Source organism: Columba livia, chromosome 7 (genome assembly GCF_036013475.1).
Source record: "Columba livia isolate bColLiv1 breed racing homer chromosome 7, bColLiv1.pat.W.v2, whole genome shotgun sequence".
Classification (NCBI taxonomy): domain Eukaryota; kingdom Metazoa; phylum Chordata; class Aves; order Columbiformes; family Columbidae; genus Columba; species Columba livia.
This window is the reverse complement of record NC_088608.1, coordinates 7,193,860-7,207,492: the sequence shown is the minus strand read 5'-3', so window position 1 is coordinate 7,207,492 and position 13,633 is coordinate 7,193,860. Positions and strand designations below refer to the sequence as shown.

Here is a 13,633-nt window from a genome sequence, read left to right as displayed (position 1 = left end):
GAAAAGATAAAATTTACTGTCCCTTAGGAATCACTTTGAGGGTTAGCTTATTGTTCAATGAGCTTTTAACTGAGTAGCTGTTCAGAAACTTTTTCTCTTATAGGTGACTTTCTTACTGAATTCTTCAAGCTTTGCCGTCGGAAGGAGTCGACTGATGAGATACTTGGAAGGTCTGCATTTGAAGAGGAAGGAAAAGGTGAAACTAAAATCCTGCTAATTTGTGTTATTTGATTTTGATTGTTAGGCATTTTCTGTAATGCTCCTAGGAATTTTCTGATGAGTGCTACATTGTATAATTTCTCATGAATTCTAGGCAAGCCTAGTTCTCAAAGTCCCAGAGGACAATTGCCTCTGTTATAGGTGTGGATGGTGTTTTTTTTGTTTCGCCCCCTCCCCACTGCAGAACAAGAGTTTAAAATTTGACCAGCGTGTACAAGAGTTGAACGAACATCAAACAGATTTGTCTGCATCTTTTAATGTATTTTTGTATTTTTTGCACTCTTTTTCTGCTTTTTGAAGTACTGTGTAGTGCATGTTTTAAGGGCCAGTTTAAAGTCTTTAATCTGTTTGAGAGGCTTTGCTGTCATCCTCAAAAAAAAAAGTCCAAACCCCAAAACCAACCAAACAAAACCCAAAAAAACCCACCAAACAAAACAAACCAAACCAAAATTATCTGACCAAGAGGTCAGACTTTATCCCAGCAGCATAGATACCAACATATTTTGGATGTCTGTGTCCCTTTCTTTCACTTTTCTTGCTGTATATGGTGAACATTCCCTCCTCTCCTGCCTCTTGTCACTTTTTCTTCCCTCCAAATATAACCCATAGCAATCTGTTTTCTTTGGTTATACTTGGTCTTAGTTTTGAAGGAGCTTGCTAGTTAGCTGAAAAAGGTGTTAGACCAAGTAGAGTGTGTATTACTCTTAGTGCTTGACGTACAGTCTCATTAACCCTCCTTGTCTCTAATTTTCTTGACATGTTTGCCAATATGAGGTTTTTCAGGTTCCTGGTAATGATTCACTTAAATTTCTCTGCCCCTCTTTTTAACAATGCCAATTCCTTTTATTGTAAGAGAGGTTCTGAAGTTTACCAGCAACAACTCTGGAAAAATCTTTTGATTTGAGGAGTTTACCTGAGGTCTCTAAACCAGAATTGTGCTTATGTCATATAAGATCACATATATAGTGACTAATACTGGATTTATTCAAGGTTTATCTAAAGCTCTAGCACACACTTGAACAGTCTCTGCTGTCTGCAGCGTATTCATTGGTTTCACATATAAACAAAGTTTAAATACTGGTTTGTCAGCAGGCTTTTTGCTGATGCTCTAACCAGTAGTTGTTTGCAAGTACCAGTACTGCTACAGTAGGTGGCAGGCGCTGTCTACAGCCAACCCAGTCTAGACTTAGTTCAGTAAAATAAATTAAGGACAGTCTGTGACTCCTTCGTGATCTGGTTCTTCTGCTTTATATTTGTGGCTAAGAATAGTAAATATAATGTGTGGAATCTGACAGCACAGGGGTGTAGTTTTGGTTAACAGGTTGTTAAAAGTCAATACAAGATAAACAGACTGAATATGTCAGGTGAACTTTTAAAAGAGATAGTTGTATAGGGGGGTTTGTTTTAATTATTTCAATTCTATTTTATTTTATAGAGGTTGCTGACATTAGCCATGCTTTGTCGAAGCTCACAGAGCCAGCACCAGTCCCAATCCATAAATTATCAGTCACAAATATGGTTCACAGTGCAAAGAAAAAGATTCGCAAACACAGAGGTGTAGATGAATCACCTTTAAACAATGAAGTTCTAAACACTATTCTTCTGGTAAGTGAACTGTCTACGCCTGTTAAATGTATATTAAATGTGTAGTTAGTGATTCCATTTGGTTTATAGTTTAAAGCAGAATTATGAATAAAGGTCTCTATCAGTTCCTTTATTTAAATTGCATTTATCAGCTTTTTGGAACAGCCTAAGTTTTAACAAATCTCTGCAATATAAGTAAACTAACAATTAATTCTGAACTCTGCTAACAGTTTTCATTAGAAGGATTGCTGGTATGTAACCAGCATTGGCTTCAGGGAGAAACTTGGGAAAGCAGGAAAAACCATACTGGTGCAAGTTTGGATTTATTTTTTTTCTTTTTGTCTTTCTTGAAGTTCTTATTTCCTGATGCTGCTGACAAGCTCGCAGAAGGATTTGAAAGCAGAACTGGCACTTCAGCAGGAAACAATCCTCCTCCAGAGAATGAGGATTATGTAAGTTGTACTGACTGACACTCATGAGAGATAGAAAGAAATTTGGGGGGTGTGCTCATATAGACTTTACTATGGTTGCCCTGTGTCTTGTAACAGATCATTTTTGGAAAGATGAAGTTACCTTTGTGGAATCTCCAGGTAGAAATAGTGATTATTTTTTTGCCTAATTTATTTTTGTTTCTTTCAAAGACTCTAGTGTTTTGTAGTTTGTACTTACAGGTTTAAAATATAATTTAGCCACTTGTATTGTCAAACAGGAAAGAGATTCTGTAGTTTTGGAAAAAATGCCATTGTTCCTTTATGTCCTGCTTTCTTTTGTTTCTTATGTAGAATCTCTTCAGTCAGTTTAAATCTGCTCCTTCTGATAGTCTGACGTACAAGCTAGCTTTATGTCTTTGCATGATAAACTTCTACCATGGAGGTGTAAAAGGAGTGGCACATCTTTGGCAAGAATTTGTGTTAGAAATGCGCTACAGGTGGGAGAACAACTACCTTATTCCAGGGTAAGATTTGTTGTTGTTGTTGCTTTGTTAGAGAAAATGTTCTTTGTTTCAGGAACAGAATTAGTTCATTCTGACTTTGAAACACACCGTTTTGTTTTTTTAAATTGCAAATGCTATCCTCTACTTTTATTGCCCTACTTCCATAAAGCAAGAAAGGATACGGAGTAGGGAAGGGCATCTATGCCCTCCTTTGGAAACTTCAAGATGCCTGGGGAAGTTCAGGTTAAAGAAGACCCCACTGTGTGAATGAGGGAAAGAGGGAGAAAAAAAAGCTTATCTGAATGCATGGCTTCCAGTTTATCACTAGATAAAGGTGAAGGAGCTGATAGAGGGAGAAACAACTTTGCTCTGTGGTGTAGTTTCACCACTTTTCTAAGGGAGCTGTTGCCAGTTCCTGCTGGTATTAACAGCCTTTGCAGGCAGCTAATGCTGTCTCAAGTATTCCAGCCCTTCCAGGTTGTGTCTGCTACAGCAGAGCTTGTTGCAGACCAGATTAAGGGTTCTGTCAAGATGAGGTATCAATGTAGAGCAAAAATGTATCCTTTTTTTAAAATAAGATGGGATGGACTGGCCTTTTATTCTCTAGTTTGTACTTCCAAATATTTACACTAACAAATAAAATAGAAGTTCAAATAGAGATTGCTCTACTGTATCGTTGCAGTTTTAAAGTACAGTCAAAGGTGCTTAATTTTTGTTTGAAAACAATTACTCTTTTAATTTCCAAATGGAGAACTGAACAGGAAATGCAGGCTGGCTCTGGTACTAGTGTGAATGACCTCTGAGCTTCAGAAATGACCTCTAGGAAATAAATCTAGTTCAACTTCTGGGATTATTCAGTCATTAGTTTGTTTTCTGAGATCACAGAAGAGCTGCATAGTTGAAATTGTGGGGATGGGTTCAATGTGGATATTTGCCTCTCTTCTGGATTTCATATGATTTAAGACCAGATGTGTGTGAAAGAATCAACTTTATAATTCATCATGGTAATGCTTCTGCTTTTTGTTAGATTAGCTAATGGCCCTCCAGATCTGAGATGCTGTTTACTGCATCAGAAACTTCAGGTAAGTATCCCAAATTTAAGCATTATTTTTCTCCTAAGGAAACTGTGAAATTTATAGCAATTATTAGCTAAATGTATTGTTGTACTTTTAGTTATGCTTGTATTTTTGGGTCTGGATTTAATTTCTTGGGAAAATCTTTGCTAAAGCAACAAGTTCAATGAAATTGTTATCTTTTAGAATTGTAAGAGATTTTTGGTGACTCCCCAGATTTTTCTGTGACATTGTTTCCCCAAGAGAAGTAATTGCTAAATGATATTTTTTTTTCCTTTAACTTGTTAGATGTTAAATTGTTGCATTGAAAGAAAGAAAGCAAGAGATGAGGGAAAAAGAGGGAGCGTGTCTGATCGTTCCCCTGGTGGTAGTTGTGGTGATGCTGGGAAGGGAGCAGACCACTCTGCAGATAACCCTGAGAAGGAAAAAGAAGTTGGCAAGTCTTGGGAATCGTGGAGTGACAGTGAAGAGGAATTCTTTGAATGTCTAAGTGACACGGAAGATCTTAAAGGAAACGGACAGGAAAATGGAAAGAAAGGAGGAGCGAAAGAAGGCAACAAAGATCCTGTAAATTTGAAACCAGAAGGTCGTCTGCATCCCCATGGAAAACTGACTCTGTTGCATCCAGGAGAGCCTCTCTACATTCCAATAACACAGGTGAGGCAGTGACAGCTGAGCCAGATGTGCAGTGTGACCCTCATGCTATATGGCTCATACCTAGGACTGTGAAATTTTATATAGTTTGTGGGTTATAGCTTTACTTGTTGTTAAAATTGCTCACTGTTTTTGCCTTAAGAATTTGTTTTCCATTTTTAAAACCAGATGAGGCTGTTAAACTGAACTCTCACATGCTCTTTGTTTTACTTGAGAGTGGGTCTCCTTACCAAATTTCACTCAGAACAACTATTTTTAAACAAGAATTAAGCTGTCTTTCCTATTTTAAATTCGAGTTTCTTTTTATTTCCAACTCTTGAGGCATCTTCCACACCTCCTTTCTTTCTTGTGAAGTAGGAACTGCTGTGGTCCTCCTGCTGAGAGGACCTGTAGAGGAGATCTGTAGCTGACTAAACAGAGTACTGGCTCAGTTTTGCTGTTACTTTTTTTTTAAAACTTATATCTAAAAGGCCATAGTCGTCAGGTTCTTGTTAGCTTTACCTAAAGCAGGTTTATTGTCAGACACATTAAAGTGTTACCTGACACAGACTTTCTTGCAGAGTGACTAGGGATGAAATAGGAAGCAGTGGTGTCAGAGGAAGTAGGTTGAAATCAGCCATGCATGAAAAATACAAGACTTTTCATTCATTTGAGAGAAATTCTTTTTAATGGATGTTGTTTTGTGTGGGTAAAAGGTCTGAACAGAGTGTAGTCTGACAAAATGTTGGCAATTAATTATGTGCTGACAGTATGCACGGCAATAATTCTGCATTACAAAGTAAAGGTGGATTTTCATCTATCGCAGAAAAATAGTATCAGTCAAACACTTCTTGGACTTCACTGGATTTGGGGATATTAACAATATATTGTTCCTTCATTCTCAGGTTGTTTTTAATTTCTTTTTGTTAGTGTCATCTTCAGATGCAGCTTTAGGCTAAACAGTTTAAGCAGTAGAAATGTATGCTTATTTTCTTTGAGTACAAATAAAGCAGAATGAACTTTTGGTGACAGGCAGTTTTCAACTCCCCCTTCCTTAAAACGGGCTAAGTCTAGGAGAGGTGATTTGTAAACTCATCTTTTTCCATGTTGCAGGAACCAGCACCCATGACTGAAGATTTGCTGGAAGAACAGTCTGAGGTCCTGGCAAAACTGGGGACATCAGCAGAAGGTGCTCATCTTCGGGCACGCATGCAGAGTGCCTGCTTGCTCTCAGATATGGAATCTTTTAAGGTAGTACTACCCGAAGAATTCTGTGAGACTACTTCCTTTTTAATTAAACTATCCCCCTTGCTTGTGTTGACCAGTTTTGAAGGTTTTTCTGACTACTTTTTTCTCCTCCGCAAAACAGTTTCAAGATAGTTTAAAGTTGAAAATAAAACCTTATTGATAAAACTTTCAAAATGTAGGACTATCCAATACATCATGCTATAATGTTCCAGTAAATTTGTACGTCTATGGGAGGGAAGAAACCCCTAAAACATACAGTTGATAAATTGGGAATTAAAACTCAAGCCCACACAAAATGATGTCAAAAGAAAGCTGAGCATCGAAGTCCTGAATCAAAATTACTCTCTCCCTCCCACCACCCCATAGCTTCTGTTTAGTGTCTCTCTTACCTGTACTTTCCACAGTGGTGAGTTTTGTAAAATACACCTTTAATTGGCTCCGAATGGATAAAATGTAAAGGTGGTGTAAAGAAAAAACAGAACAAACAATTATGAACATGTTCACCGTTCTGTAATTGGACTTTAGGGAGGTGAACATAATTTTTATTTGTAGTTGAAGGTGTTTGGTCTTTAGTGGGAAGGATAAGTTATCACTGTTTAGAAGCAGCTGTTCATCAAATTGGGACTGGACTAGCTGTGGTTTTGGGTAACTTGTTCTTTTCTGAGCTCTGTAGAGGGAGCTAAGAGCACATACGCTGCTGTCATCAGAGGATCTCAAAACTCTAAAAATATTGGAGATTCTGTCATGAAATAGCTGTATCTTGTGGTTTTGTTTTTGTTTTTAAATTATTGCAATGTTACTTTGTAGTAGAAGGATACAGACGTAATGTAGAGTAGGAGTATTTATAACACATCAGTATCAGTTTATTAGCAGTGATTCATATCAGATATATGGAGCAGTTTTATTTCTAAGGTGCAAGTGATCCCAACACTCAAAGTAACAACACAGAACCATAAATTGAAGTGAAAATGCACTCTTCGGTAGCTACTTCAAGCAGAAAGCTGGGTTTCCTTTTATCTTCTGGACCTATGGCTGTGTTTGTGTTGACATTGCATCTATGAAAAATGAGGCTTTTTGGGGGTTGGAGGAGATTTTTTTCAAGTTCCTTTTTAAAGGAAGAAGAAAAGGTGAATTTTGGTACTGGAGTGTTAAAAGATGGAAAGTCAGTGCTGTAAGCATCTTAATGCAGCCCAGTGATTCTTTTAGGCTTGGGCTGTTTTTCATCTGGTATAAGCTTATACATTAAAAAAACAGTGAGTTGCATGTATCAAGTATCAGATGGAAGCTTGACTTAACAGTATAATTTTGAGCTTGCCTGAAATAAGTGATGAATGTACTGTTGGGGGGGTTTTAAGAGGAAGGTTTCTTTGTTTTTGATGACAATGTGGGCTATTCCTCCGTTGTTGTCTTGGTTTATACTTACTTATCCACCTCACCCTCTCAGGTCTCTTTTCTAGTGTCAGTTTTGCTGAGTGTGAACAGAATCCCCTGAGTTTTGGCTCCTCACACGTGCTCTACCCGCTAAACCATACTGCCTCCCTACCCGGGTTATTATGGTTTTTAGAGGATTTTTCAGGCACAAATTTTCCCTCTTCCTCATTCCAGGCAGCTAATCCTGGCTGTTGTCTGGAGGATTTTGTGCGGTGGTACTCCCCTCGGGATTACATCGAAGAGGAAGTGGTTGATGAAAAAGGGAATGTAGTAATTAAGGGTGAGCTGAGCGCCCGAATGAAGATTCCAAGCAACATGTGGGTAGAGGCCTGGGAGACAGCAAAACCAATCCCAGCCCGGAGGCAGAAGAGACTCTTCGATGACACGAGAGAGGCAGAGAAGGTAAAAAGCTGTGGCTAGCGATAGTCGGATCTGTAATATTTGTACAAAACTGTCTTCTTTCTCCTGCAAGTTTTAAACATAAACACATCATTGCACTATATTCTTGGAGTTATTAAACTGTTCAGTATGTGGCATAGTGTTAATCAGAAATTATTGCTGCCGTACAACAGTGTGTTTGAAGTATCTGAAATAATGAGTGTGTGGAATGTGACTTCCTAAGCTGTATTACTTAGGTACTTGTAAATAAAACAGATTTTTGTCTGCATGTTTCTGTTAAGAAACTAAAGTGTTCTTAAAACAATTATTTCTAGTTTCATTCCAACCTGTTGGGGACTATAAGCAATCACTGAATGATTAATGTAAAAACTACCTATTGAGTCCTGTCTTATAACAGTGCTCCCTTGTGAATTCTGCAATGTAGGTGCTCATCGTTTATAGTTAACCTAATGTATTAAATTTTCTAATGTCGTAGGTGCTTCATTACCTTGCAGTTCAGAAACCAGCTGACCTTGCAAGGCATCTCTTGCCCTGCATCATCCATGCAGCCGTACTCAAGGTAAAGGAAGAAGGTAAATAATGTTCATAAATTATTAAGATATTTTAGGGCGGACACTGATGCAATAATTACAACTTCTTCATTTCTTTTCCTCCTAATAGAAGCACTAGAAGATATATCTTCAGTTAAGAAGATTATTAAGCAGATAATATCCCATTCCAGTAAAGTTCTACGATTCCCCAATCCAGAGGACAAGAAGTTGGAAGTAAGGCTTTCATACTGGCAGGGGCTGAACACTTCAGACTTTCACACTGTTCATGGGAGTGCTAAAATAACATTTTAAATTTCCATTTTTATTCAACTCCTGCAGGAAATCATTGCTCAGATTATGAGTGTGGAAGCTATCATCGCCAGGGCCAGGTCTCTGAAAGCAAAATTTGGGGTAGAGAAGTGTGAAAATGAGGAGGAGAAAGAAGATCTACAAAGGTGACATTTTTTTTTCCCCTCCCCCCATTCTCCTCTGTTTTGTGTATGTGTTTTTTTTTTTTTCCCCTCTGCCTTTTTTTGTGGTTTCAAAATTTAGGGCAGATGGAAGTGGTGATAATACAGAAATACTAAGGAATTGTATTTAGTAGCAATAAACATCGATTGTCCCTGTCCCTACACTATCTGGAGGTGTTACATGTGGGTGCCCTGAATGCCCCTCTCAGTAACCATCTCTTTGAAAACATGTGATGCAATTTATTCTAATGGAATTTGGTTTTATCTCGACAGTACTGAGCAATTGATTTATTTTTTCATGTATGTAAAAAGTACATTTGATGAGCTTCATTGCAAAAGAGGTAAAATTAGGAGGAGTAGGAATTCAGTATTTTCTATAACTAATAGAAATATCCCCCCACAGTTACATTTTCTTCTAGTCTCCTTACTAATTTGAAATGTATTACTGAGGAACGATATGCATGAAAAACAATGAGCCATGTTTCAGTGCTTCACTACCTGCTGTCAGATTGTTTCTCAAACATGTCGGGAGTTCAGAGGAGCGATGTCTGACCAGTGCAGTATCTTTGTGCTCCAAAAAATTGTCATGTTGTTACTACTTCTTGTGTGTCCGTCACAGTGAGGGCTTTTTGTTTTGAATTTATACATCTGCATTAGGAGCATGGGTTCCGTTTATAGTTAATGGAAAGAAGTAGGTCCTTTCAGAGGGCTGAATCAATAGGCCCTGCTGCCTTTCCTGACCTTATGTGGGAGGTTGCTGTGTTCAGCTTGGTTTTGACCTACGTTATCTGTGAAACAACAGCTGCTTGTGTTAGCGTGAAAGAACAGGAAGGTAGGAGGGAACAACCAAAGGCTAAGGGGAGTTTAGGGTGGAGGGAGAGGAGTAAAGGGTGTAAAGGCTATGATAGCATCTGAGTGGGATGCTGAGCAATGTCAGTTTCTTCCTTAAACTTCTAGAACAGACAACTCTTGAGCGCATCTGCCACTTGTCACTCTGTGTGAGTGATGCTGGGTGGAGACCTCACAGGAAACAATTCTGCTTTTAGATTAGCAAACTGGATACTGCTGAGAATTAAACGTTTCTTTTTTCCTTGTCAATAATTTGTACCACCAGATTCGTAAACTGTCTCCTGGAGCAGCCAGAAGTGTCTGTTATTGGTGCAGGAAGAGGACCTGCCGGCAGCATTATTCACAAGCTGTTCGTGAACGCTCAGAGGGTAAGAGAGCTCTTGATTGCTTTGCAGACACTTCTGATTCAAGCAGTATGAGACAACGGCTTATCACGTGATGCCAGTTTATTTTGTCTGCATATATGCATGTGTTGTCATAAATGTGCTTGAGGGTGTTTTTGTGACGTTCAACATGATTTTGGCAATAACAGAACCTTGGAAGATGAGAGAAGAGTAGACAAACTGCGACGTGAAACAGTTAAAGCCATCTGGGTAGACAGAGGTGTCGTTAATGTTTGAGTTACTTCAAATGGTAACATCAGTAATGCCATTATGGCACAGGTTTCTGCTTTATTCAAGTTACACAATATGTGCAACATCACAGCAAGAACAATCAAGTGTGTTGATTGTTTCACATAGGAATGTAGAGAAACACATTATAATATTAAATATTTCAGAAGGAGTAACTTTTTGGAGTTAGGCTTATACTTGCAATACTTGAGATTTCTTCTGTGGAAACTAGCGTGTTTAGCGAGAGTTTCAGTTCTTTTCCAGTACAACTTTGCATTCAGTTTACTTATTGCCAATATTGCATCTGCTTTCTGGAAACCCTTCCCCAGCCTATATTGGTGTAAATGTTCCCTTTTTCTCTCAAACAATCTTTGTTGTAATTAGCCTTAAAGTATTGATTTCCAAACTTCTTGGACTGCAGTCAGCCTTCGTTTTCTGTCAGAATTACACCTATTTGTAGCATCAAACTATCTAACTAAAATTTAACTACAGTGGTAATAACAAGGTAGTGCAGACACCTTAGAGCCTGAAATTCCGTTTGGAAATCATTGCTGTAAAAATGTTGTGATTGGGTATTAAACGCTTCTAAGAACTGGATGCTTTTGTAAAAAACAGTGTTTTGCAATTCAGCATGAAAAGGACCATTCTGAAAACAGACCATGGTTATTCTGACAAATGAAAAGCAGAACATTTATTTTCTCCTTCTAGTCTCTAGGGAAAATCTGCTTGCAAATCTCAGCGTGTCAAGCAGCTTTACTTACAGACTTCCCTGTAAATGCAGACAAGCGCGTACGCTTGCCTTTTTAATACTGAGGCATTATGTTTTTAAAGCTGGCTGAGAGTTTCTAGCATTAATGTTTGATAAAGATGTATGTAAACTTCTAGGGTTTTGTTTCTTGTGAAACATCAGGAACTAAAGCTGGGTTACAGGTACTTCCCACTAGGAACTGTTTGTTCACTGTTAATTAAGACTTCTTAGTGGGACAGCAACTAACTTGCTGCCAAAAACCTCTTGTGTTTAATCTACCGTGAATTATTTCAGTAGAGAGCTGTTTGGTAAATAGACGTTGAACTACTTCCTTGTTTGTTACCTTTTGAACCTGAGCTCCTCTCTGTGTAAAATGTGTTGTTATATTCTCAAGTTTTCCCAGGAAAATTGTGATAGCAAATGCATGTTCTTGGAAGTGGTGGAGTGTGTGATGTCTCTTAAACCTACAATCTCCTTCTAACCTCTCGTAAGTCACCTCTGACTTGCCTTTGTTTCTATCTTTCATCACTGGTTCTTTTCTCATCCCTTTCCAAGCTGACTGAATCTTCTGATGAGGTAACCAACTTTGTCCCTCGTTTCCCACTCATCTTCCCTAGCTGCATAGACTCCAACCTTTTGGTAGATGTAGTACAGGAACCTGATTTAGTTTGTACTGTTGTTCACAGAGAGGCATAAAAATAATTCTGTGTTTCCAGAATGGTTTTTCCTCTTTCACAGACTATTTTTAGAGCTTAACAGGTAGTGAAAAGATAGAGAGATCTCTAAAAACAAAACCAACCAAAAAACCAAAACCAAACCAAACCACAAACATTTATTTGAATGAACATGAACATTTTCTGATGCTGAAATATGTGGCTTTGCTTTTAGATTCTTCTGTGTTGCCATCACTGTGTTTAGTTTATTGAACAGCCAGATGATTGGGGGGTGAGGTAGAGATGGACAGTACCTGGGGGAGCAGTGGGGTGGCTGAGAGGGGCCATGAGGGTCACCAGTGGGCTCTGCCATGCCTCAGTGACATTGATAAGCTTGAGTTGTCTCTTAGGACCCTATAGGGTATTGGAGTGTGTGTGTATATATACACATATATATATATATATATCTGTAATTAGGGAATGTTTATTGGGCTGATCGGAGCATGCCAGCCCTTCTGCCAGTACTGGGACTTGAGTGTTGCCAGTAGTGGCTCTGAGGCAATGAGCGTCGATGGAGACCGCACAGTGTCTCACTTGCTCTGCAGAGTGGCTTCTACAAGCCCCTCTCTGGCCATGAAGAGCGCATAGTGAAGTGGCGTTTTGTGTTGGAAAAGGCAGGGGACGTTTTGTCAAGACTCCAGTAGTGGCGCTGCTGGTTTTTCAAAGGAGGCTGGCTTGGCCTCACGTAGCCAAAGGAGCTGAGGAGAGCCCTGCGTGAGAAGGGCATTTCCTCTGGTCAAAACCCTCGCTTCACGCTGTCAGAAACAGAGGAGCTTAGGCTGACCTTCACCATCACACATGAAGGTTCTTCCATTTGATTGTGCACAGTTTATTTCTTGACATCCCATTAGCGTCTTGCTCTGTGTGCACATAATGCCTTTTGATGTGCTTTCCATTTCTTATCTTCCTCTGTTCCTCTTATGATTTTTTTCTGAATCGTAATGTTAAGAAACAGCTTGCCCTGTAATTACACCTCTGCTCTTATTTAAAGGTTTCTGCAGTGCCTCCACTTGACGAAGAACTGAGGAGATCGGGTTCATCAGAGGAGCGAAGGCTCAACGTGGGCACCACTTCAGATTTCCCACCACCCACGGGTCGCGAGGTGATTTTGCGCACAACCGTCCCCCGGCCTGCCCCTTACTCCAAGCCGCTGCCCCAGCGCATGTACAGCGTGCTGACCAAGGAAGACTTTCGACTTGCAGGTGCCTTTTCAGCAGATACAACATTCTTCTGATTTAACCAGCCGTGTTATCTTGTGTGTCCAGTGGGATGCTATTGGTTTTTCCTTTGGGGAAGTTCACAGAGTGACTGGCTGGTGGCAAGGAGCAAACACGGTTGTCATTAGTGACAGCGTGTCGTGTTCCTGAGGACAGAGCTGAACTGGCAGCTGAGAAGGGTGTGTGGAACAACTCTGACCTGGGGGTTTGGAGTGGCTTCACGAGGAGTTTGTATCAGATCCTTGGGGAGGACAGTTCAGCAATCTCCTCTCTGTCCAAAGGGAACATGGGGGTTTTTTTGCATTAGCTTGTTTAATAATGGACGTGAATGGGCTGTATGCAAATACTTCATGCTGCTTTACCGTTCTTAATCAGACTTTATCAAGTGATGTTAGTTTACTTAAATTGATGTGCAAATATTAAGTAATTTGTATTTATTGCTAATCATATATATTGAGCCCAGTATTTTTTGGTTAATCTCAAATTGCAATTATTTCCAAAATATCCTTATTTTTATTTAAAGTATACAGTACATTATAGTTCATGCTAAACTCTCCTAGCATTGCAGCAGAAACGTATTTATTTGAGACTGTAACTGGACAGGAAGCCCAATAGCCTTAAGGGGATCACTCCTGGTTTTAGATACTTTATGTCCTTCCCTGCACCGAGGGCCAAAGCCGTGTGTAAGTGACATGCACAGGGAGTTTCGCTGGAAGCAACTTGCTGGTATGGACAGAGACTGTTTGGATGTATATCTCTGATCTGATGAAACAATTCCATCACCTGCTGCAAACTAACCCCTGGATATCATGCAGACCCTCTGATGTGTATGTGCCAATGTTGCTTTACAGTGATCTTCATCTGTTTTCATGAGAATCAGCAAAAGACCAGCGTTACTGTACAAACTCAAATGTAAAAATAGCTACAGTATTGTTGACGTTACTCAATAAATCTAAAGTTATTATTGGCACTCA

General features: G+C 39.3%; 1 protein-coding gene across 3 annotated transcripts in view; it reads left to right on the top strand.

The window, feature by feature from the left end:
• The window catches only part of RAB3GAP1 (RAB3 GTPase activating protein catalytic subunit 1), a 23,423-nt gene extending 9,790 nt beyond the window's left edge, over window positions 1–13,633 (top strand). The window contains exons 12-25 of one of the 3 annotated variants that reach the window (XM_021296515.2): window positions 104–196; window positions 1,655–1,824; window positions 2,157–2,255; window positions 2,586–2,758; window positions 3,765–3,819; window positions 4,099–4,467; window positions 5,557–5,694; window positions 7,297–7,524; window positions 7,997–8,093; window positions 8,182–8,285; window positions 8,391–8,506; window positions 9,636–9,738; window positions 11,285–11,305; window positions 12,434–12,907. In XM_021296515.2, the coding sequence (XP_021152190.2) occupies window positions 104–196; window positions 1,655–1,824; window positions 2,157–2,255; window positions 2,586–2,758; window positions 3,765–3,819; window positions 4,099–4,467; window positions 5,557–5,694; window positions 7,297–7,524; window positions 7,997–8,093; window positions 8,182–8,285; window positions 8,391–8,506; window positions 9,636–9,738; window positions 11,285–11,305; window positions 12,434–12,676 (2,009 nt within the window). In that variant the 3' untranslated portion in view covers window positions 12,677–12,907. Of the gene's footprint in view, window positions 1–103; window positions 197–1,654; window positions 1,825–2,156; window positions 2,256–2,585; window positions 2,759–3,764; window positions 3,820–4,098; window positions 4,468–5,556; window positions 5,695–7,296; window positions 7,525–7,996; window positions 8,094–8,181; window positions 8,286–8,390; window positions 8,507–9,635; window positions 9,739–11,284; window positions 11,306–12,433 lie in introns of all 3 variants that reach the window. The other 2 variants (XR_010473973.1, XM_065070381.1) reach the window with 2 other exon arrangements.